Source organism: Trachurus trachurus (assembly GCF_905171665.1).
Source record: "Trachurus trachurus genome assembly, chromosome: 23".
In the NCBI taxonomy this organism is placed as follows: Eukaryota; Metazoa; Chordata; class Actinopteri; order Carangiformes; family Carangidae; genus Trachurus; species Trachurus trachurus.
In genome coordinates this window covers 5,164,199-5,189,356 of record NC_139912.1, presented here as the reverse complement: position 1 = coordinate 5,189,356, position 25,158 = coordinate 5,164,199, and the positions used below count along the sequence as shown (strand labels likewise).

General features: G+C 40.3%; 1 protein-coding gene across 3 annotated transcripts in view; it reads left to right on the top strand.

The window, feature by feature from the left end:
* sfmbt2 (Scm like with four mbt domains 2) overlaps nucleotides 1-25,158 on the top strand; it is a 61,374-nt gene that overhangs the window by 1,230 nt on the left and 34,986 nt on the right. Inside the window, exons 2-5 of one of the 3 annotated variants that reach the window (XM_083999682.1) lie at nucleotides 6,262-6,455; nucleotides 9,283-9,377; nucleotides 17,557-17,797; nucleotides 20,854-20,874. In XM_083999682.1, the coding sequence (XP_083855808.1) occupies nucleotides 6,359-6,455; nucleotides 9,283-9,377; nucleotides 17,557-17,797; nucleotides 20,854-20,874 (454 nt within the window). In that variant the 5' untranslated portion in view covers nucleotides 6,262-6,358. The remainder of the gene's footprint in view (nucleotides 1-6,261; nucleotides 6,456-9,282; nucleotides 9,378-17,556; nucleotides 17,798-20,853; nucleotides 20,875-25,158) is intronic. The other 2 variants (XM_083999683.1, XM_083999684.1) reach the window with 2 other exon arrangements.

The following is a 25,158-nucleotide window of genomic DNA, read 5'->3' as shown; positions in this document are numbered from 1 at the left end:
TGCTGCCTGCTTGCTGCTCGGCTACACCCCTTCACCGCCTCACGCACTCACTCTCAACACTCACTCACTCATCTTCCTCATGTGCACTTAACGTTTCCTCTTTCACTTTTATCTAAAGAGAGAAAAAAAGAATTAAAAGAAATTGAGAGACTGCTGCAGCTCATTCGATATCTTCTCTACTGTAGTTGATCGGTTTGATATTGTGTTTTTTGTGTGTCCTCTCCCTTTATAAAAGCTCACAATCTGAGATTATAATATGCAGATGATTGGTCAGTTGTTGCTGTTGTTGTTTCTCTATGGAGGGGAGAAAAAATTGCAGCGATTAAGCAGATAATTGGGTTAAACCTTAACCCGCGCGGATCTGTTTAATTATTTCTTTTTGGTTGTTGTTGGTGTGAATGTTGTTGTGTTGCGGGCGGTCTGTGCAAATCCGCAGCTTTGCATTATTTCCCCTTTAGGATATTTCCTCCTCCTCCTCCTCCTCCTCTTCCTCTTCTTCTTCCTCCTCCAGATTAAATTCGTCACCATAACGAAGAGAAACAATAAAAGACTTGCAGCACGTTAGCAGCAGCAGCAGCAGCAGCAGCAGCAGCGGCAGCGGCTGAACACGTTATTTCCTCATGTGCAAATATGAATAAATCATCGCGTTTTTCTAAGATTTTCCCTTGTTGCTCCATAGATATTTCTTTCTTTTCTTTCTTCCTTCCCTTTGGAGGAGCTGCTGCTGCTGCTGCTGCTGCTGCAAGTGTAGAGTAGTGGAGGAGTACAGAGGGGAGATGATGGGTGAGCGCAGCCCCCACCTCCATCCTCTCATCCTTTCCCAAAAAAAAGCAAAAGAAAGAAAGAAAGAGAGCACGTTTCAAAGGGAGAGATGAAAACGTGGCCCATAAAAGTAAAAAAAAATATATATATATGATGCATTAATATCAATATGGCTCCTGCTGCTGCAAGTTATTGATGGTTTGAGCTGCTGGTTTTGGCAAGAAGTTTCCTGTAGGAGGAAAGAGCTAGGCACAATCTTCTTTTTTATTTATTTTTGCTTTGTTTCTTTCTTTCTTACTTTGTTTCTTTCTTTCTTTTGTTCTGTCCTTCTTTCCTTCCTGCTGCTGCTGCTTTTCCACTGTAGTTGTTGTGCTTGTGCGTGATGTTTTGCAGGACGGACGGTGTTTCCAGTCATTGATGTTGAAATAAGAAAACGCCCCCGGCTGAGGGAGTCCCCCCTCTTTTCCTCCTCCTCCTCCTCCTCCTCCTCCTTCTTCTCTTCTTCCTCCTCTCTTGCACTGTTTTCCTCCTCTGTTTTTCTGTTGCTGTTTGCCTCCATCATTTTGTATAGTTAGCTGATTTCAGTGAGCATCAGATTGTCGTATAATTGGGCACGGGGGGGCGGGGGGGGGGGAGACACAGTGCTGCATTGTGCGTGCATCTATGTTAAAAACTGTAGGAAACAGAGGACAAATTGTTACATCAAGGCTTTCGATGTTGCCAAGAGGAAACAACTCTTGGATGGGTCTAAAAGAGGAGAACCTAATAGGGAGTAATGCAATAAAACCCAAGCCCATGCAGTGGTAGTTAATCTCCTAAATCCCCCATTAAATCTTTGGCATGGATGGGTTTAGGGAAAGGCAGGAGGACAACACGTGGATGCCCGGCTCCCCCATCAGGGGCTAATCAATAACACACACAACAAAAAAAAAAAAAAAAAAGAAGGAAGGAAGGAAGGAAATCCCTCCTCTCAATCTGAGACCACAAATGTCCCGCGTCTGAGATTAACTCTCCCAGACCAGTTTAATCCCCCCCGGTGCCCAATCTGTGGGCTGTTTCCTCCGGGACGCTGCATGGACTCCCAATGAGGAAATAGAAGAGAAAAAAAAACCCAGAAATCCTCCAAAATGTCAGTTTGTTTCAGAGATAAAAATGAACGAGAGACAAAACAACGCTGACACTGACAACAACCTTGTGGATGCTTTTCTGCCCCCGAGCGTTATAAAACTTGTTTAACCAAACGGAGAGAAACTCGACATGCTCTTACAGGAAGACGACGGCGCACACAAGTCGATTAAAGTTGACTTTAATCTGACTTTTCTCCCCTTTTTATTAATTATTATTATTATAAATACTGTATGTTCAATCAACGTTTTCGAAGGAGGATGTGGGATTTAGTCGTTTCCATTCTGTCTTCTAACCTGCTGGATGATCGACACATCCTAACAGTTTATACACCCACAGGAATATGATTATATAATTAAAGGGTTTTTTTGGGGGTTGTAGTTGCACGATGTGTGTGCACAGAGCTGTGGTTCGGCTCTTTTGTTGCTTATGAAATGAGAAACGTTCTCTCAAAGGAAGAAAGAAAGAAAGACCCTCTGGGAAGTTGATAAAAGAGACTGAAATATGTGACCTTTGAAATTCCAAAGGGCGTCCAAAAAGTTTGCAAAATGTAATAAATGTGTCAGGGTGAATTTCTTTTTTAAAAAAAGGGGGGAAATGACCAAAACGCAGTCCATAAGTATTTGGACGGTGACACATTTCCTGTTTTTTTGACTCTGAGGTCCATTTTTTGGATTTTTTTCATGGTGTTCATAACATCTGTATCTGAGTAGAGTCGAGTTCCTGTAGCAGCAGCAGCAGCAGCAGCAGTAGCAGTAGCAGCAGCAGGACAATGACAGGGCTGCAGCTCCTACACTCTTCATCTCATGTGGTCGTTCCAACCCTCAAATTAAAGCTCAGAGTCTCGGCTCTTGAACTATAGGCGCTCATTGTTGAAGTTCAGATCCAATGTGCTGCAGTGTGGAGCCAGAATGAGGCAAAAACAGTGTGCAATTCCACACTGGGCTGCATCCAGATCACTTATATTAGTCTTTTAAGTCATTTTATTTCAATTTTATTCATCTTTTGTTCATATTTTTAATAAATCTAGTGAGAAAGTGTGAAGAAAGAGTGATAAAGTAGTAAAAAAAAGTTCAAAAAATCCAAAGAAATGCCTTCAAATTGCGTCTTTGCACAGAAAAAAAAAGCAGCAAAATGTCACTTTTGAGAAGCTTAATGTCAATTCATTTCCTATATATGTCTGCTTGATGAGATCATAACGCATCTTCTGCACAGTCACTGTTGCACCAAACCTTCTGTTATGTTAATGTTAAGCGTTAAGGGGGAGAGAGAGAAAAGAAAAACAAAAAAAACCCAAAACAGTCGCTAGAGGGGAATTTGAAGGGAAAAACCGAGTTGAAGATCTGCAGTTTGATGAGCTGTAACAACAACAGACAGTGATGTGTCAATGATGCAGCTGGAGATTGTGAGGAAAGGAACAGTGATAGGCTGTGAAGGGGGCGGTGGGGTGGGGAGGGGTCGGGGGTGGGGGGGGGTGGGGAGGGGTAAGAGGGGAGGGGGGGGTTAGAGGGGCAGCGGTCGGTGTCATGTGAGCCAAATTAGCTCAGCTTGTTGTTTACGCAATGGATGTGTATGCTGGAGCTACTGTTGGTGTGTGTGTGTCGTGGTAGTAGTGGTGGAGGAGGAGGAGGAGCAGGAGGAGGAGGAGGAGGAGGAGGGTGGCTAACACACACACACATACACAGACGCACACACACGCTCACACACGGCTACACCGTCGCAGCCTCACACACAGTTCTAGTTCTGTAAATACACTCGGCTCACACGGCAGCCCGAGCCGTTTCTCTCTGAGCTTTAATTTCCTCAGGATCTCCAGGGTGTTTCATTCTGTGTTCATTGTCGTCGTCGTTGTCGTCAGAGGATTGTTGGATTCTCACTCTTTTTTTGTGGTTTTTAATTTTAATTTTTCTTTTTTTTTCTCCCTTTTTTACAAATTCTGCCTGGGAACAACTCATCAGATTTTAACCGAACAAGGATACTTCACTTCCTGCTCTTTTGGAGATTGATTTTTAAAGTTGGAGTTTTTTTTCCAAAGTGACGACCTTGATCTGGATCTGTTTTTTTGGCTTTTTTTTCCTTTTTCTGTGTGTGTGTGTGTTAGTGTGTGTGTGTTAGTGTGTGTGTGTGTGTGTGTGTGTGTGTTAGTGTGAGGATGGCTGTGTGATTGTGATGGCAGCGAGCCTCGGCTTTAATTGCCAGGTTGATGAAAGTGGGTGGAAGTTGCTGAGTGAGTGAGTCACTGGTGGTGGTGGTGGTGATGTGACGGAGGAGACAAACACCAGGCAAGTGATAAACAGCCTCTGTTGTTGTTGTTGTTGTGTTATTCTCACATGTTGTTGTTGTTGTTGATCCTTCAGTTCAGACAGTTTCAGAAACAAACTGGTTCTTCAGTCTGTTCTGGTTCAGACCTGTAACATCTACTGTGATTGAAATGAGAGCTGATATGATCATTGATCGGGAGATTGATAGTTAAAGATTGAAAACCTCTTCTTCTGTGTGTGAGGATCTGTTGCTTTTCTCTTCTTTTCTTATAGTTTTAAACTGAATTGTATGAGATTTGAGGTGACTGGTTTGTGAAATAAGAAAAAAAGGGGAATATCCGCACACTGGATTATAGCTCCCATTTATTGGATAGACAATTGCTTGCAACGTTTCGACCCCATGTGGTCTTCCTCAGTCTTCCTTTTTTTTTTTTTTTGCCTGAGGAAGTCCACATCGGTTGAAACGTTGCAAGCAATAGGCTATCCAATAAATGGGAGCTATAATCCAGTGTGCGGATATTCCCCTTTTTTTCTTTGCAATTATCCTGACTATCCGGCACCTGGCCTAAAATAGGCATTGGATGTGATTCTGGTTTGTGAAATAAGACATTTGATGACAAGAACAAAGACTCTTTTTGCCATTTCCAAATGAATTAATCTAGAAGATGAGATGGTTCTGTAGGTGGAAATAAAGTCTCCAGTTTGATGCCTATCTAATTAAAGTAAGAAAATGCCCAGAAATACTTAAAGGAATAAATACACAACAGCTGCATATGTGTGTGACGATTATACAAAGTTTGCAAAATAGTTTAAAAGTCGTGATCTGATTAAAAAATAAAGAGCATCTATTAAGCCTTTTAACCTTCATAATGAAATGAGCAGCAGATATTTATACATTGATAAAACTGTCGGCTCAGGACGGCACTAATTAGACGCATCAGGATCAGTGATTGACTGGTTGATTGATTGATTGATTGATTGATTGATTGATTGATTGATTGATTGATTGATTGATTGATTGATTGATTGATTGATTGATCACGTCATTCGTTTGCAGCACAGTGATTAATCAGAGCGGTTTCATCACAGAGTCGAGAGGGGGAAAAAAACCCAACAAAACACTTTGCTGGTGAAAAAAGTGTCGACAAATGAACGATGTGTTTGGGTTTTTTTTTTTCCATCAGTTTGCATCATGTTTCACTTTTGGCTTTTTTCTTGATCTGAACTGGTTTGTGTGCAGCAGCAGCAGCGTGTCGTCGTCGTGGTGATCTCAGGGGCAGCGTGTCCCTCTCTGTACATGTCATGATACATATTTATCGTCGCACTTCCTCTTTCCACCTTCCATATTCCGCCTGCAGCTCTGCAGCTCTCTCTCTCTCTCTCTCTGCTCTCCCTCGCTTTTTACTGTCAGGTCGCTCAATTTCACCATCCTCCTTCTCCTGCTCGCTCGCGCCTTTCCAGTTTTTCTACTACAGTATGTCGCGCTCTGATTGGTTTATCACACACACATGCAGCGTTTCTTTCTTTTTTCCTTTTTTCTTTTTCTTTTTTAAATCCTGTGGTATGCAAATACATGCAGCCGGGAGACGATATGCATAAAACCGACAGAGTATAAGAGACAGAGTAACAGGATTTCAACTCGGCTTTTAATGATGCTGAAGCTTGGTCCTGTGTGTGTGTGTGTGTGTGTGTGTGTGTGTTTAATGTCTTGTTTGATCAGTGCACACACGAAGCAGCAGCAGCAGAATCTGATCAGCTGTTTCTTGTGCAAACGGCGTTAAAGTTGAAGCTTTTTGGAGGTGGCATGTATTTCTTCCTGCCCCGTCTCAGCCACAGTGACCGCTGCCGTCGCTCATGCAAAACCACCCACTTCTTCTTTCTTTTGTTTGTTCTGAAGAAACTGGAGATGCAAAAGTGCATCATTTCCTGTCTGCAGGATGACTTTTCCAGGGAAATTCTTACTAGTGGGTGTGTGTGTGTGTGTGTGTGTGTTTTGGGTGAACTTTAAATCTTTTATGAACTGTCACGCTACTTTAAGAAAAAAGGCTGGCGCTTCTGCAAGAATCCTGCAGAAATTAGAGCATTAATTCAACTTTTTTTTTTCCTCCTTCAGGGCTGCAAAGGAAAAAAGACAGAGAGAGAGAGAGATGCAGTGAGGAGGAAGTGAGACACCTCAGGTCTGAAGTCGACACTCGCCAGGGAAGCGGAGGATGCAGCAGCAGTCTCGTGCTCAGGAGCAGCCGTTGGCCCTCACCACGGTCAAGGCCTACAGCTCCACCAATGGGAAAGAAGAGGAGGTGAACACAGGTGAGCGCTGCCTATATAGCTTCATATTAGCCCCGCCCCCCCCTCAGGTGAGATCAGGTGAACGATGAGGAAGGGAGGAATCTCTCTATTCTGGAAAGACGACCTTAAGATGCGTCAGTGGTTAAAGGGATAGTTCACCCAAAATTCAAATTTCACTAATTTTCTACTCACCCTCATGTCGACTAAGGGCTGGGAGAAGTTTCAGAGTCCTCCGTTCCTTCTCTGAGTTACAGGGGGTCTCCGTGCAGCAGTATTTGTCCATATAATGGTTGTGAATGGTGCTCACTTTTCTTTGTCCAAAAAGACACACCAAAAAACATCCAAATACCTCCATGCTGCTTGTCTGTAATGTCCCTCTTGTATTGAAGCCCTGACATGAGAAAAAGTTCCGAAAAAAATTAAATAAGTCTATATTTTAAGCTTGTTTGTAGCGGAAGCTCCCAGTGTCAGTGCAAATCAAACCGGCGGAACAATTTCTCATGTCGGGGCTTCAATACAAGAGGGACATTACATACGAGCAGTATGGAGGTATTTGGATGTTTTTTGGTGTGTCTTTTTGGACGAAGAAAAGTGGTATTCATTCACAACCATTATATGGACAAATACTGCTGCGCGGACCCCCCCGTAACTCAGAGAAGGCATGGATAACTCTGAAACTTCTCCCAGCCTTTAGTCGACATGAGAGTGAGTAGAAAATGAGTGAAATTTGAATTTTGGGTGAACTATCCCTTTAATATCCGTCTGTAAATCAGCTTTTCTATTGTGTAGATATCAAAGTTTTAGATTTTACCTTCAGTGTTCGTTCTCTTTATCTGCAGGTTAATGCATGTGCTGTATTTACGGTATTATAAATATTAATAGAGCATATTTTAGGGAAAAAGTTGTCCCTTTTTTGTACTTATCCAGGGGTTTAAAATGTCTAAAAGAACCAGATTGTCTCTTCTGGCACCTCAGGATTCGTTAGCGTCTCATTTCTCGGCATCAGCTCGTTTCAAGTCTTTAGAAAAGCGTGAAACTGAAGCTATTACAGTTAGTTAGTTAGTATGTGTTACAGAATGTGTCAGATGATGCAACACTACGAGATACCGCCAGTGTGTGCTTTTTTTTCTTTTTCTTTTTCCTATTAAGGGTGAAGATGTTAGTGATAATAATTTGTTATTTGGGATGTATACGAAGCAGGAGGAGTCGTTAGCCGTGTCCCAACTCCGCAGTTGTTACGTAGGTTTGAGCGTGTCAAGATTTCACACTTACAATGTGGTTACACTTCAGTTAAAAAGTGCCAACAGATTCTTTTGCTGTTAATGCACTGAATGTCCCATAATGCATTGCACAGAGGAAATGCAGGAAATGCTCACTGCTGGAAAACAAACTCTGGGATAGTGGTAAAACATGAATTGTACACGTGTTTGCTCATGTTTCCTGTCCACCTCCTAATGAGAAGAGCAGAGAAACCTCATAGATAACCTGAAAACGTTTGATGACATCACTTCCTGTTAGAATAAAACAGTAGAGTCGACTGTGACGGTTTATTTTAGGCACTGACTGACTGCACCACATCCACATCCAGTCAGTATATAGCACAAGTGGGTTGTTTACATTTTAGTCAACGTGCAACATAAGAAATCGTGTTTATTAAACTGCAAAAACTCAAAATCTTACCAAGAATATTTGTCTTATTTCTAGTCAAAACAAATCTCATTATACTTAAAATAAGACTCATCACATTAAAAAAGAGCTTGTTTTTAGACACTTTTTTACTTCTTTCAAGCATATTTTTTACTTTAAATAAGTAGAAAAGTTTTTCTTCCTTATTACAAGCACAAAATTTGCTTTCACTGGCAGATTTTTCTACTTATTTCAAGTGAAAATTTGTTTGAAACAAGTGAAAATGATCTAAAAACAAGTACATTTTTAGGTGATGAGTCTTATTTTAAGTGGAAAGAGATTAGTTTTGACTAGAAATGAGACATTTTGACAAGAAATACGACAAATATTCTTGGAAAGAGTTTGAGTTTTTGCAGTGTAGACACTTAGTAGAAACAAAGATTCACTTACTTTTGATACTGAAGGAAAACTTCTGAATTTTTGAAGATCACAGGAAGAAAAGTTTGTAGTTTGTCACGACTGTGCAGAAGTGCATGTGTGTGTTTGACAATTAACTGAGAAGAAAATGTGCAATGTTTGACACATGATGTGTTTGCAGGGTGCTAATAGTTAGTTCTGTTTGTTATGTGTGTGTGAGTGTGCATGAGTGAATAGAAATAAACTTCATCAAAACAGCAGCTTCCTCTCGTTACACACACACTGCAAAAACTCAAAATCTTCCCAAGAATATTTGTCTTATTTCTTGTCAAAATGTCTCATTTCTGGTCAAAACTAATCTCTTTCCACTTAAAATACGACTCATCACCTAAAAATCTACTTGTTTTTAAGATAATTTTCACTTGTTTCAAACAAATTTTCACTTGAAATAAGTAGAAAAATCTGCCAGTGAAAGCAAGTTTTTTTTGTGCTTGTAATAAGAAAGAAAAACTTGCTCCACTATCAGATTTTTCTTCTTATTTCAAGAGAAAATATGCTTGAAAGAAGTAAAAAGTGTCTAAAAACAAGCTACTTTTTGATGTGATGAGTCTTATTTGAGGTATAATGAGATTTGTTTTGACTAGAAATGACATTTTGACTAGAAATAAGACAAATATTCTTGGTAAGATTTAGATTTTTTGCAGTGCACAAACACACACACTGACTTTCTGTGTTGAATTGCCTCCTGTGTGTGCGATGTTTAGTTTGGTTTAGTTTTGATTGACGGGAGCTTCTGTCCACTCAGACGCAGAGTCCATGGAGGAGGAGGCGGAGTTTAACTGGGAGGAGTACATGGAGGAGACGGGGGCCAACGCCGCCCCCCACACCACCTTCAAACACGTGAGTGTCCGACCGTCGCACATCATCATCATCACATGGCTCCCATCGCCACAGTGATCCGTTAAACACAGCCTCTTGCAGGTGAAATACCATCTGCAGAAATCCTTTAATGACACACACAGGGTCGGGTCGGGGCCGAGGTTACTACTGATGCTTCGTTTCGTGACGCACAAGTCGTTTGACAACAACCTCCACACGCTTCTGTAAACACAGTTGTGTGTAATTACAGAGGCATACGAAAGGAAACAGTGCACGAAAGGAAACAGAGCACAGAGGGAAGTCGTTTGGTGGCAGAAGTTCCAGAGCTGGGTGAAATAGTTCATATTTGCAATTATCCTCCTCCTCACTCGGAGGAATGGCATCGTTTATTTATTTATTCTTTTTGAAATAATAAGATAACATATAAAAAACAGGTGTAAGTGTATGCCTGTGTGGCTTTTTAAATGTGAACAGACAGGTAATAGTAATATCAGTGAAGACTTTGACTTCCTTTGAGCCTTTAATCCTTCTTGGTTAAACAAATCTATGAGAGATGAGTCACGTTGTTCTTTTAAATCCCTGAGCGTTGGTGACGTTCCCATGAAGCCCTTTGTGGTGAAACGCCTCTGTCTTTAATTGTAATGTAATGTAATGTGATGTTATGGTTGTACCTGTCTGACAGGTGCTGCTGCAGATACAAAGAGAATTTAAAGGAATAGTTCACCAAAAAATGAAATTCAGTCATTGTTGACTCACCCACCCTCATGCTGATGAATACTCTGGAGTAGTTTTTTATTCCTCAAAGTGCATCTGGAGACCCGGGAGGCCGATTCGTAGTCCAACGAAATCCTTATATGAGAGTCAATAGGGCCCGACACAAAAAGGTCCATAAAACTACACAAAAACCATTTAATATTCCTCCTTACTGCTTGTCCACTAAGTGTCCTGAAGGAATATAGTCAAGAGTTTACGCACCAACATCATTTAGGACATTAGGCTGTAAAAATGTCCTAAATGACGTCGGTTTGAGTAAACCCGGACTATATGGAGGAATATTAAATGTTTTTTGTGTAGTTTTATGGACCTTTTTGTGTCGGGCGCTATTGACTCTCATATAAAGTTTTGAACGCCCCTCCCGGGTCTCCAGATGCACTTTGAGGAATAAAAAACTACTCTTGAGTATTCATCAGCATGAGGGTGAGTCAATAATGACTAATGAATTTCATTTTTTGGTGAACTATTCCTTTAAATTCTCTTTGTATCTGCAGCACCTGTCAGACAGGTACAACCATAACATTACAATTAAAGACAACTATTCCTTTAATGCAGTGATTGTGGTTATTGAAGTTTTGAGGGGAAACGCTGCTCAACTCCCTCAGGAGGAAATGGTGCATTTGTTTTCAGTGGCGGATTAATCCATGTTTGGTGTTTTAGTGAGTGTTTTGGGTGGCAGGATGATGTGTGTGTGTGCGTGTGTGTGTGTGTTTTTTGGACTGAGACAGAATAAACCAACAGTTTTGCGTGTTGAAATATCAGCTCAGTGAGTAAAAGTGTCAGAAATACTTGGAAACAGCAGATTGTTTGTAAGATTTTAAGAGCCAGAATCAAATCAGATCTTCAGATTTGGACACGATATCTGACGCAATCTCTAAGCATTTTGGCACAAACACTCAGCATGCAGGGCTCGATGGGGATGGAGTGATTAGATTTGTAGCTAAAAAAGAAATTTCACCTGATGACGAAAAGAAAAGAGAGAAAAGCTTTTTTTTTTTTTTTTTTTTTTTTGTGCAGCTGTTTGAAATCTATCTCCGAAATCTGAGTCAAGAAAATTCTCAAGAAAAGTGAATCATCAGATTTAAAGAGAAAGAACGCAGGACTTGTTAGGAATCGATTGATGAGTGCATCAGAGCTGAGACTGTGGCGTGAAGTGGAAGAGGTACTTTCCTTTGGTTTTCCTTTGGTTTTCCTTGGCAGCGGCTCAGTTCTGCGCTCTGCTCTGATTCACCAGGTTTCAACTTGTATCTGATACCAAAGTGAAGCGATGCTGATCCCAGTTCAGTTCAGTTCAGACCGATCCAATGAATGATCCAGGTTCAAACTCTGCTTTGCGTTTTTTTTCTGTCCAGTGTCTGATCTGACCAGACAAGCTGCTGCTGTATATCATCAAGACACGCGGGTCCTGACTCCTGAGTAACTGAATTAAGGGGATTTTCCAAAAATAATACTGAATCAGCTAATTGTTTCTAGTCTTTTTTTTTTCTTTTTTCCCGCCTAACGTTGTTGTTCTTTGTCCAAATGCTGAGCTCGGCAGAACGGCCGCGGTGCCAGACTCATGATGAATTTACTTCCCAACCAAGTTATTTAAATGTTCCCAAAGTGGCCAGATGTTGTTTTGACTGTGAGTCTGTGTTGATTTAAACAAACACACAGGTTCAGATTCAGGCTGGTTTGTTTAGGCTTTGATTGGATATTAAGCCAATTTTTGATTTGTATAGCATCTTTTTTTCTTTTTTTTTCTTGAATAGTGCTTTTACATATAAGACAGAAACAGTGGAAATCAACTACAGGACAGAGATAAGTAATGGAGGGAGGGCAAACTATGCATCAATATAGGCTAAACAAAGATTATGATCAGCATATAGAAACACACACACAAACAATGAAATATATGCACCAACACAATAAAAGCTGTAAAAGGGCAAAACAGAGCAAAATGAAAAAAGAAAAAATGTCTATAAAATAATAAAAACCTGTGTTAGCTTAGCTTTAGTCTTTAGCCTTTAGCCTGGTCCGTCACTTATTTTCATCCCTGGAAACACTTGTGTTGTGTTGCGTTGTGAGTTTTTGCAGCTCATGTTTCGTTCAGTTAATGAAGCTGAAGTTTTCTGAATTTGCAGCACATTTGAGTCACTGTGTATATGTTTTTTCTTCTTTTAAACTTTAAAAGAAAATACTGTTACTGTTCCTTTAAAATTTAAAGGAACAGTAACAGTATTTTTTTGTAAATATGAACTATAGCTTCTGTCTTCAGTTGGGTCCGTCACTTTTTTGCGTCCCGTGAGACAGTTCCATTGTTCTGTGTTGTGTGTTTGCAGCTTGACGAAGCAGTTTTCTGATATTTTTTTTTTTAGCATGTTAATGTTTGTGTCTTTGTGTGTTTTAGAGACGTCATAACAAAGCTGACATCACTTGTTGACTTCACTTAAGTTGTGAAAACAGTCGCGTGACGTCTTGTGCCATGTGTCACGTCTGAGAAAATTACTCAGGTAACATCCCTGGACAAACAATCCGAGTCAGGGAACGTTTCATTAAAGGGATGGTTCACCCAAAATTCAAATTTAAATTTCACTCATTATCTACTCACCCTCGTGTCGACTAAGGGTTGGGAGAAGTTTCAGAGTCCTCCGTGCCTTCTCGGAGTTACAGAGGGGTCCGCGCAGCAGTATTTGTCCATATAATGGTTGTGAATGGTGCTCACTTTTCTTTGTCCAAAAAGACACACCAAAAAAACATCCAAATACCTCCATACTGCTCGTATGTAATGTCCCTCTTGTATTGAAGCCCCGACATGAGAAATTGTTCCGCCGGTCAGTGCAAATCTCAGGAAGAGCAGTGAACCAAGACACTGGGAGCTTCCGCTACAAACAAGCTTAAAATATAGACTTATAAAAAAAAATTTCGGAACAATTTCTCATGTTGGGGCTTCAATACAAGAGGGACATTACAGACGAGCACTATGGAGGTATTTGGATGTATTTTTGGTGTGTCTTTTTGGACGAAGAAAAGTGAGGCCCATTCGCAACCATAAATTTCAATTTTGGGTGAACTATCCCTTTAAAGATTCAAGACTGAAGCATGAGACCAGAGCACATCAAAGGTCACATCATCATGTGTATGATCTATGATGCAATAGACAAATAGAAGATTTAACACAGCAGCTCAAAGCATCAGACACTGAGAATTACATTGTGAGTTTTCTCTTTCCTTGGTAACGTGTTGCTAACGATCAGGTTGATTATTGTTTTGGTGTCTGAGCTCAGGTTTGGTGACGACACTGAAGGTTTTTTCTTTTTCTTTTTTTCTTTTTTTGTTTCTCTGCTGCAGCTTCAGTGGTTTTTTTTTTTTTTTTTCCTGCTTGGGAGGATTTGTAAACGGTAAAACGGACTGAGCTTATATAACACTTTGCTGCTTTCGTCTTAGACACCAGTCAAAGCTCTTTAGAGTGCACCGCCGCGCTGCGTTCACACACGTTCGGACATCACACAATTCAGGGTTCAGTTCAGCGTCCGTGCCAAATGATGGGGAAGAGCTGGGAATCGAACTACAAAGCTTCTGATTAGCAGACACGACCCACTGTTACCCTCCTGTCCCTTAAGTGATTATTGAAGTAATTATTTTACTTTCAGTGTTTTAAACACACATCAGCAGCAGCAGCAGCAGCAGCATGTCAGACGCCCGTTAAGGTCTTTGAAGTGCACTCAGCTGTATGAAAGCTGCTGCGCTGCTGATACAGTTTGATTGATTGGTTAATTGATTGGCGTAAAGCTTAATGTAGTTTGAATTTTTATTCACATAACAGATTGAAAAGCATTCAGATAGATAGATAGATAGATAGATAGATAGATAGATAGATAGATAGATAGATAGATAGATAGATAGATAGATAGATAGATAGATAGATAGATAGATAGAGATGCATGTTTAAGAGTTTAAAAAGCTGCAAGAAATTAGAAACTAACAGCTGAAGAAAATTAATGAAAAACGCTGAATGTAGCTGAAGATTTAAAGCAGGACATAGACAGATAGATAGATAGATAGATAGATAGATAGATAGATAGATAGATAGATAGATAGATAGATAGATAGATAGATAGATAGATAGATAGATAGATAGAGATGCATGTTTAAGAATTTATAAAGCTGCATGAAATTAGATAGATAGATAGATAGATAGATAGATAGATAGATAGATAGATAGATAGAGATGCATGTTTAAATGTTTAAGAGTTTAAAAAGCTGCAAGAAATTAGAAACTAACAGCTGAAGAAAATTAATGAAAAACGCTGAATGTAGCTGAAGATTTAAAGCAGGACTTGTGATTGATAGATAGATAGATAGATAGATAGATAGATAGATAGATAGATAGATAGATAGATAGATACTTTATTTATGCCGAAGGAAATTCCGTTTCTCAGCTGCACAATAAACATCATCATTCAACAAGACAAGACATAAAATAGTAAAAAAGCATATTAGAGAATAAATAAAAACAGTGACAATAAATACCCCATGGCATAAAAAAAAGCATAAATATTCATGTTAGATATCATATTTTAGAAACAAGTTACTATTTTTATTTATTTTATCTTTATTTATATTTAGGTGTTGTCATATTTTTGTGCTTTTGCTTATTCAGCAGTCTCTTTTTTCTTCTTTTTTGCACACATACACCACAACTTGATTATTTTTCTTAATATTTAATCAGTTTGATCCAGTCTTGTAGTTTTTTGGGGGGGTTTTTTGCATCCTTTTCCTCCTGTTACTGGATGATTACCGGTTTTGCTTTTGCCTCTGTCACTTTGTTACATCATCATCATCATCATCACCGTGGCAGCAGCAGCAGCATCAGCATCAGAGCGACCAGATGGGCGAACGAACGCTGCATGGTTGATCCTGGACACGAGGTCTTTATCCACCTCAGCTGACGGGACAGAGCAGCTGTCCTTCCGGCCCGTCCCGTCCCGGCTTTCACTGCTGAATGGGGCGGAGCGAGAAGAAACGTCGTCACGCGTTACGTCCAGTTTCTTACATCACATCACTGAGTGTAAATAAGGACGAGATTAGAATATGTAGGGCTTGTTTTGTTTTTGTTTTTTTTATTTTGTGTGTGTGTGTGAGGCTTCGGTGTTGGACAAACTGTGGCGATTTGAGCGGCTCAGGTCTCTCGGGAAGCTAAATTGCCTTGTTGGTAAGTGGATTGAGTCACTGGGAAACAGACCATGAATTCCCCAGAAAAATGTGATTCAGTAAAGTGCAGCCTTCCTCTCTCTCTCTCTTTCTCTCTTTTTCTCTCTTTCTCTTTCTCTCTCTCTGCCTGGACAAATTGAAACAGTGATTTCTCTTGGGCCTGCACACACACACACACACACAACCACACACACTACACATGACTACACACCACACACACACACAGTCAGTGTTTGCTGCCCGTAGCTCTCTCCCTCTCTCTTACATAAGCCAACCAGAGTGATACAGCACGTTTGCATTGTTGTAGCAGGAAGTCACGGGGCCATTTGTATTGTGTTTATTTCTAAGATGTTGGCTTTTTCCATTCACTCGAGAGTGTGTGCGTCTGTGTGAGTGTTGAATGCGAACATCCTGTCGGGCTTGTAGGGTTCTCGAGAGTTTTTGTATGGCAGCCTGTGGCTACGGTGGAAACGCAGCATTATGTTGCTGCTGCTGCTGCTGCTGCTGCTGCATTCAGGGTCTCGGGCCGGAGGAGGCGATAAATCTGTGCCGTGCCGGGGAGAAACTTGAAAAGGCCGTTGTTGTTACAGAGCTCTGGAAAAAAAAGTCTTCATTAATTCTGCTCTGTGATTATTTTATCATTTATTCTGTGTGCTCACTTCACCTGCCTGTGGTTTTGCTGCCCTGCAATTTAAAGAAAAAACAAAAACACGCAATCTTGTGTCTGAAAGTGTAAAAACGGCATCTAACAATTACTTTCTTCATCCATTTGTGGATCGTTTAGTCTATAAAATACACTTCGTACCTCCCAGAATCCACCTGAAATGCTTGTTTTTAGTCAGAAAAAACTATTTGCAGTCACATATAATGGTAGAGAGCAGCAGGTTTTCACATTTTAGAGACGATTAAAGAACCCGTTATTATGCAATGTCTTGAGGAAATTCTTCAAATTTGGCAAAAACACCCAATTCAACTCATAAATTAACTTTGACTTGAACTTTAATTAGACTTTTGTGGTCAAAGGTCACCTCGCAACTTCATCCACTAATTTTACGAAGATAAAATGATGTGATTGATTATATTTTATATCCAAATCGTCAGAGGTCAACTTCATTGTGACATTATAACATAACGTAACATTGATCTGTCCATTATTTCAGTGCTGTAACTCAGGAAGGGTAAGACTGTGGCAACATTTCCTGCTGGTCGGCGTAGGGATACGACCACAAGGCCGTAATTCTAGTTCCGAGATTGTCTGAATATTCTAGAAAGAGAGAGAGAGAAAAGGTTTTTTTTTTAAAGGAAAAAGTCAAAACACTCCGACCTTTAGTCCTAAGTGTGACTCAAGCTCTGAAACCACATGATCCGGTTACAGATGATGAAACTGAGAAGTGACCAGGGTCAGTGACGCGGCCTCTGCCTCGTTCGCATAAAACTTATTGACCTCAATGACATAATCAGTTTGTTTTCCACAGGCTGCGCATAACTTCCCACAAACTGACCCTTTTAAAGGGATAGTTCAACATTTTGGCAAAATGTCCCCCTATAGTCATAGCAGTGGGTTCGTTACCTTTAATTGTCGGTGCAAGCTATTTTTAGAACGGCGGAGCAGAGCCGTGAGCTGCTCAGAGCTACGCTACGGAGGCTCATGGGATTTCTTGGTTTTACTCATCAAACTCATCAAATACACAATCCAACAACTCCACAACGCTCTGGTGGACAAGTTGTGACCTGCACATTCACCACGCTATGAGATAATAACACAACGTTACCAGACAGAGTTGTTTTAGTAGGTAAATGCAGAGACTGCTTGATGAAAAACGCCCCCGACGGGAACGCGCATCAGCGATTTTGCATGAATTTGCCTCTAAAACAACTCTGTCTGGTAACGTTCTGTTATTATCTCATAGCGTGGTGAATGTGCAGGTCACAACTTGTCCACCAGAGCGTTTTGGAGTTGTTGGATTGTGTATTTGATGAATTTGATGAGTGAAACCAAGAAATCCCATGAGCCTCCGTAGCGTAGCTCTGAGCAGCTCACGGCTCTGCTCCGCTGTTCCAAAAATAGCTTGCATCGACAATTAAAGGTAACAAACCTACTCCTAAAACTATAGGGATTATGGCAATGGGCCAGTTTGCCAACATGTTGAACTATCCCTTTAAGTGTAGGATTAGCAGAGTTTCCCTTTATTTTTTTTTATATTTAAAAAAACGTATCTCCGTCCCTCGGCAGGTGGAGATCAGCCTGCAGAGCAGCTTCCAGCCCGGCATGAAGCTGGAAGTGGCCAATAAGAGCAGCCCGGACACGTACTGGGTGGCCACCATCATCACCACATGTGGCCAGCTGCTGCTGCTGCGCTTCAGCGGCTACGGCGACGACCGCAAGGCCGACTTCTGGTGCGATGTCATGACGGCCGAGCTGCATCCGGTGGGCTGGTGCGCCCAGAACAACAAGACCCTGATGCCCCCCGAAGGTAGGAAGCAAAACACATGAACCTGAACCTTCACATCTGTATCGGCACAATCACATCAGGCTGTTACGAAATAGTGCTTTCCAGATGTTATTAGTATACTTAAATTAAAGGCTCATTATTTCCTGGGGATTTATCAGGTTTAATATTATTTTTTCTTTAAAAAAAAACTAAATTCAAGATGAAATCTGGATCTTAAAGCTCCAAATTTCCCTTTTTTTTCCTGTATTTTATTTTCAAAGCGTTGATGCAAAAGAAAGTCTAAAAACCATCTCAGTGCAGTTTTCCATCTCCTCTCTCAGCTCCTCTCTGGAGTCGGTGTCAGCCAATCAGAAGAGAGGAGTCTCTGAGCCTCTCTTCTGATTGGCTGAGTGTTTTCTGAGCCATCCAAAAAAAAAAGAGCAGATTTCAGAATAAAACTCTCAGAGAAATCAAATCCTGTAAGTGTTGGATGGTGGGTCGAGGTTGGGGGCGGGGCTTGGTGGCTGCTTTGTTGTGACATCACAAAGTTACAGGAAGTCAAAGAGACTTTATCATGAAAGAGAAAACACTTTTTCTTAAGTATATTATAGTTTTATCTATCCTATTGATTATTCAGTTTTAAAAACATCTTTACAACTTTACTTATAGGATCAAAATAGTAGTAAACCAGTTACATTAAAAGCTAAAATTAATTAACATTTACCAAACGTCCCTTATTAAAGGTCTGCTGGTGGACAGCTTCTGTTTTCTTTATACAACACGTGACCTTTTAAGAAATACAGTTTTAACAAAGAAGCTCTGAGTGTGAGCGACTCTGTCGTATAATTTACTGCTCAATTTGAATTTGGTGGCAACAGAAACAAAAGCAAAACACAGTTTGCTGAGCTCGCTATTGAAACATTAACTCGTTTACTGTAAACAGGGGTGAAAAGCAGAATGATCTGTGCAAACATTTTTTTCCCCCGCTGAAATTTTCTGCCTTTTTAATTAGATGTTTTGTGGCTTTTCAAACACCCTATGCTGTTATCAGGCATCAAATATTGTAAATTTAACCTTTTTCTAAATGAAAAACACAAGAAAAATGAAAATAATGAGCCTTAACTTTATTTTTTCACTCGTTCCTCATAACATGACGTGACCAGAATTAACGAAAAGTCAAATATAAGTTGTTTTTTTCAAAAAAAATCTTGCACTGAACGGAGGAAAACTTGAATATGCCGCATGAAAGTGAGTCACTCAGGATATTAGGTAGTAGCACCAAAGGTCAGCAGAGCATACTGCACACACACACACACTTACACACACGCACACACACACACACACACACACACACACACACACACACACACACACACACACACACACACACACACGTATACAAACATGTGCACACCTCCCATCCACCTGCAAAGAAGGAATGTTTTAAATAAACTGAGTGGAAAGACAGGTTTTCCTTCAAGTGCTTCGACTGTCACTGCCAGTTTTCTAACCGACACGTCACACCCTCATCTCGCCATCACACTCACTCAGCGTCACGCAGACCTGCAGCCCGGTCGGTCGCCACCGCCACCGGGTCCTAATCTCTCACAACGCCCCCCCTTTTCCCTCCCACCCCCCACAACAACAACAACCTTTTCAAAATAAAAGCGCCTTCCTTCTCCTTTTACATCTCCAGCTGCTTTTTCTTCCTCACAACTTTTTTTCGCTGAAGCTTCTCACTCGCGGTGACACTTCAGATCGATGACTCACCTTCAGACCATTTATTTTACCTTTCCTCCCCCCTCTCTCTCCTTTTCTCCCCGCTTCTGATCGATGGCCCAGCGTCTCTGTTGTCATGGAGACGACCTGGATACGTACCGCTCGTCTCCGTGCGTCCTTCTCACTCTCAACTTATTCCTTTTTTCTTTTTTTTTTGTTCCTTTCTGCAGCAGCAGCAGGTGATTCATGAACGTCTGTGTTCACGTTATCTATCAAACAGAGAGGCAGCGCATTAATTCAGCGGAGAAGTAGCTTCTTTATTTTTTAATAATTCAAGTCGCCGAGCAGGACATGACAGCAGGGAGGAGGGATTTTTTTTTTTTCCACCATCGATCAGTCTGTTTATGATTTAAAAAAGAGAAATTATCATATTTTCACGGATTGAAAGAACAAAAACCATGAAAATCTTCATTTAAATTTGATTAAAAACGTCACATTTTAAAAAGTTACTGTAAATTTGAGGCTTTTTTGTGTTAGAAACATTTTTTCTGATCAGTTTTCTTTCATTTTGTTAGATTTTTCTGGAGATGTTCAGTTTTGAAGCTTCACAAGACATAAAAAAACTTCTTTCATCTCTCCATCCTCTTAGTTTTTGCTCAGTAAATCATCAAATTGTTGCCTTTAGGTGCAACTCTGCCTCTTTAATTTGAAAACATCCAAAAAAACTGTAAAGACAAACTTCTCAGACAGACACCAGAGCAGTTTTGAACTTTTAACACTGAGCCTCTGGCGCAGGAAGTCGACCGTTTACTGTACTTCTACTGTTCACACCCTGCGAGTGACAGAGTCGACTGGACGACCACATGACGCTCAGAAATTCTACAGGTGTGAAAAACAAGTCGAAGCCTTTCTCGGCAGATTGGAGGTTAGACAGGAATTACATCATCGTGGGAACACGTTTATATTCTACAATCTCCTATTACTGTATTGATTTTCATAATATCAGATTAGAAAAGTTGTATCGTACGAAATCCTGCAGAAAAATCAGCTTTGTTCTCAGGAAGCCCCTCCCTCTACCTCTCCTTCTTTTCCTTTTTTTCCTTTTTTTATTAATAATAATAATAATAGACAGTGCTTCCAGTTTAATGATGCAACCAAAACTGCAACTGCAACTGCAACGTATCGTCAGTTTATGAATAAAAAAACCTAATTTCAAGGCTTTGCATCATTTATCTGTGCATGTGTGTTTCACAGTCAGCAGGAATATCAGTGTGTGTGTGTCTGTGTGTGTATGTGTGTGTGTTTTTGAGTGCTCTCACACCTGTGTTACAGTTACCTGTTTTATTCGTTTCCATTTTGTTTTGTGTTTTGTTTCTCAGATAACGTTTACCTAAGAAAAGGTAAGCAGCAGCGCTCACCGGCGCCTCTTGACTAACGCCTAACGCCTGCCCGGCTCTCTAGTGGCTAACACCGAATCAACACTGTGTCACACTCACACACAGCGTTTAGGCCGCATGTACAGTGTGCTTCCTCCTCTTCCTCTTCCTCTTCCTCCTCCTCCTCCTCCTCCTCCTCCTCCTCTTCCTCTTTTCATCTCTCTACAGGAAGTGACCTCACGGCTCAGTTGTCATGGCTTGCATCTTTCTTGCATGTGACTCCTCTCTCTAGCTGAGTGCTGAGTGAGTGTCTTAGCAAAGCGATAACACAACACACAAGTACGCACACACATGCACACACACATGCACATGCACACACACACACTGCTGCCTGTTGTGCCTGCTGTGCTCGTGTGATAACCAGCGCAAAAAAAATGCAGCAGCTCGGTCACAACAAATGTGGCGCTTTGATAAAAACAAAAGGCGTGTGTCGGAGAAGGTCACTGGTCTGGAGGGTTTTAAGAGCAAGTCGTGTGTGAAATGTGTGTGTCTGTGTGTGTGCGTGTGTGTGTGTGCGCGTGTGTGTGTGTGTGCGTGTGAGCAGATAAGATCAATATGTGAGAAGTTGCTTTGCTGCTGATGTGATATCACTTCTTTATTGGCTCAACTGTCATAAACTGTGTGTTTGTTTTATAGTCGGGCGATTGTGTGTGTGTGTATGTTGCCTGAGAAAGGTCACGAGTCGTTTCTGCAGGACGTTGTGTTGTGTTGTGTTAAAAAAAACAAAAAAACAAAAACAGATGCATCGTAGTAGCTTGAGTTTTTTTTGTGTGTGTGTCTCTGTGTGTTGCTGTTTGTCCTCTTTCATGTATGGATGTGACTGAGTGTGTGGGTTTGTCATATGACTGGAAATCATATTAAAAGCTTAAAAAAACACCAACGTGAGCTCAGATGACACCAGAGGCTTCTCAGGTCTGTTTTACACTGCAAAAACTCAAAATCCTTCCAAGAATATTTGTCTTATATCTTGTCAGAATGTCTCATTTCTAGTCAAAACTAAACTCTTTCCACTTAAAATAAGATTCATCATCTAAAAATGAACTTGTTTTTAGATAATTAAATAAGTAGAAAAATCTGCCAGTGAAAGCAAGTGTTTTATGCTCGTAATAAGAAATAAAAACTTGCTCCACTATCAGATTTTTCTACTTATTTCAAGTGAAAATATGCTTGAAATAAGTAAAAAAGAATCCTCACCTAAAAATGAACTTGTTTTTAGATAATTTTCATTCGTTTCAAACAAATTTTCACTTGAAATAAGTAGAAAAATCTGCCAGTGAAGGAAGTTGTTTGTGCTTGTAATAAGAAAGAAAAACTCCACTCCACTATCAGATTTTTCTACTTATTTCAAGTGGAAAATGTGCTTGAAAGAAGTAAAAAAAAAAAAAACTGTCTAAAAACAAGCTACTTTTAAATGTGATGAGTCTTATTATATAATATATATGTATAATGAGATTTGTTTTGACTAGAAATGACATTTTGACTAGAAATAAAGACAAATATTCTTGGTAAGATTTTGAGTTTTTGCAGTGTAGAAACACAACAGGCTCCATTAGTAGCAGCAGCAGCTCTGAGCCGTTTTTACCCACAATCCTCCTCTTCTGCTGCTGCTGCTGCTGCACACAGAGGCTGAATTATGGATGTTCACATTTCCCCCCTCCCCACTTACTGTAGAGCGGTGATTTAAAGTTCATCCGTGACCTTGGCAACAGCAGTTTGAGGATATTTAAAGTTGTGGAGATGTAAAGCTAAAGAGGCGCCGTGAACATTTACATCCTTATTTAGAAGCAGAGTTATGTAGAGAGCCTCAGTGTTTCTCTTAAAGGGATAGTTCGCCTACTTTACTTTAAAGGGATAGTTCAACATTTTGGCAAATTGGCCCATTGCCATAATCCCTATAGTCATAGCAGTAGGTTCGTTACCTTTATTTGTCGGTGCAAGCTATTTTTAGAACGGCAGAGCAGAGCCGTGAGCTGCTCAGAGCTACACTACGGAGGCTCATGGGATTTCTTGGTTTCCCTCATCAAACTCATCAAATACACAATCCAACAACTCCAAAATGCTCTGGTGGACAAGTTGTGACCTGCACATTCACCACGCTATGAGATAATAACACAACGTTACCAGACAGAGTTGTTTTAGAGGGAAATGCAGAGACTGCTTGATGAAAAACTGTCCCTGAAGGCAACGTGCATCAGCGGTTTTGCATGAATTTACCTCTACCTCTGCTCCGCCGTTCTAAAAATAGCTTGCACCGACAACTAAAGGTAACGAACCTACTGCTACGACTATAGGGATTATGGCAATGGGCCAATTTGCCGAAATGTTGAACTATCCCTTGAACACACACACAGGTCTTGTCACAACACAACACACACTGAAATGGGCCCAAATCCAAATGTCTTTCTTTTGATCTCATCTGATCCTTGAACTGAAATGTGAACGAACCGAATCAGATTTTTTCTTTAGTCGTATCAGATGTCGGAGCCTAAACCCCTCACGGCCTCGTAAAAACAAACAAACATGGAGGAGAGCAACAACGAGTCAGGTCTGTGTCGGCCATGTTCACGATGTGACTTGTTTACGGCCGTGAACGCCGCCATATTGAATACAGGAACAAATACAGTATATGATATATAGCATATTATAAACTGTACCTCCCTCCCTTGTCCTTTTTGTTTTCATTCTGTAATACCGCTAGGAACCCAAAATAGATTAAATAAAACACAAACACATGTGAAAATATTCATTATCTTGAGTCATAATCACTCATAATATACTATTGAGATGGTCAAAGAAGGAAAGAAACTGCTGTCTTTGTGTATGTGATATTTGTGTAAAACGACAGAAATATGTAAAAAAAAAAAAAAATATTAACTATAATGCAACCTGTTGACATTTTTCACTAAATAATCTAATAAATTATGTAAATCATGGAAAATATTAAGAATTCAGACTATTGTATGGTCATGTATCATCAGCACATTCAACTTACTCACCTTGTTTCTACATAATATAAAGTTATGTCACTGTGACAGGATGTGAAACAGAAGAAAAAATATGTTTATGTTGCGCGTTAAAAAAAAATTGAAAACAAAAAAAGAATAAAACAAAAAAAGAAAAAGAAATAATAAAAAGCTCAGTCTGAGGTCTAAGATTTTCCCGACGACCCTGAACGCAGCACAAAACTAGAACACGCTCTGATTTTAAAGTGTTTTGAATGGGATGAACCAGATATAACAAACACACATAAACACAAATCTCTTCCCTAACTTTGCTTACTCACTTGTGAAACATGCACACACACACAAAACACAAACACACACACACATACACACACCCTGCACTTCAGATGCTCCCCTGCTAAGTGATGCGTTCAGCGAAAAGCTTTTGTGCTCATCAAATCAGCCCAAATTAATCAGTGTCTCTGAGCTGCGAGCTCTTCTGTTGGGTAAGTCGCTTTTTTCTTCAGACGTTTAAAAGTTGATCTGAAGGAAAAGAGGTTTTTACAGGCTGTTGAAGTGTTGATTTTTCCACCTCAGCTCTAATGAATTCATAACCACCACCTCCCTCCTTCTCCTCCTCTTCCTCCCTCCATCCTCCCTCCTGTACTCGGATTATTAGCTGGAAATAACTCGTAATTTAAATGAGGTAACTGGTCTTTTTGTGTCTTTATTACAAAGATTTTAAGCAGGAAGTCGCACGAGGAATGTAAATTAAGTTTTGACGAGCGAACGAACTGCAAAAGCAAATCTTTTTTTTTCTTTTCTTCTCTCTCTGTCTCTATCTCTCTCTCTCTCTAATCCTCTGGCAGGTAAAAGTCAAAAAGTTAAATTAACCAGACAGTGACGTGTAATTCAAACTGCTTTACATATTTATGGTGTTTTTTTTTTGTGAGTATGAAGCAGCAGCTGGTTCGGTGCAGCGAGGAGTCAAAGCTGCTGCGAACTCCCTCAGTCTCTAGTGTGTGTGTATATGTGTTTGTGTGTGTGTGTGATAGAGTACATTCAAACGTTCATGTAAAGAGCTTTTTTTTTTCCTCGTCTTCTTCTTTTTTTTGAGGCTACAGCACAAGTTCAGTCATGTGGGTAAGGGAGCTGCTCACAGAACAGAACACATTTAATTTGCATAATGAATTCACCGCACTGAGATAGACCATCTTCTTTTTTCTTCTTTTTCTATTCCTCAGTGTGCATGTTTGTGTTTGTGTGTTTTAGTTTCCTCGTGACCTCTGAATCCTGTCACATTGTG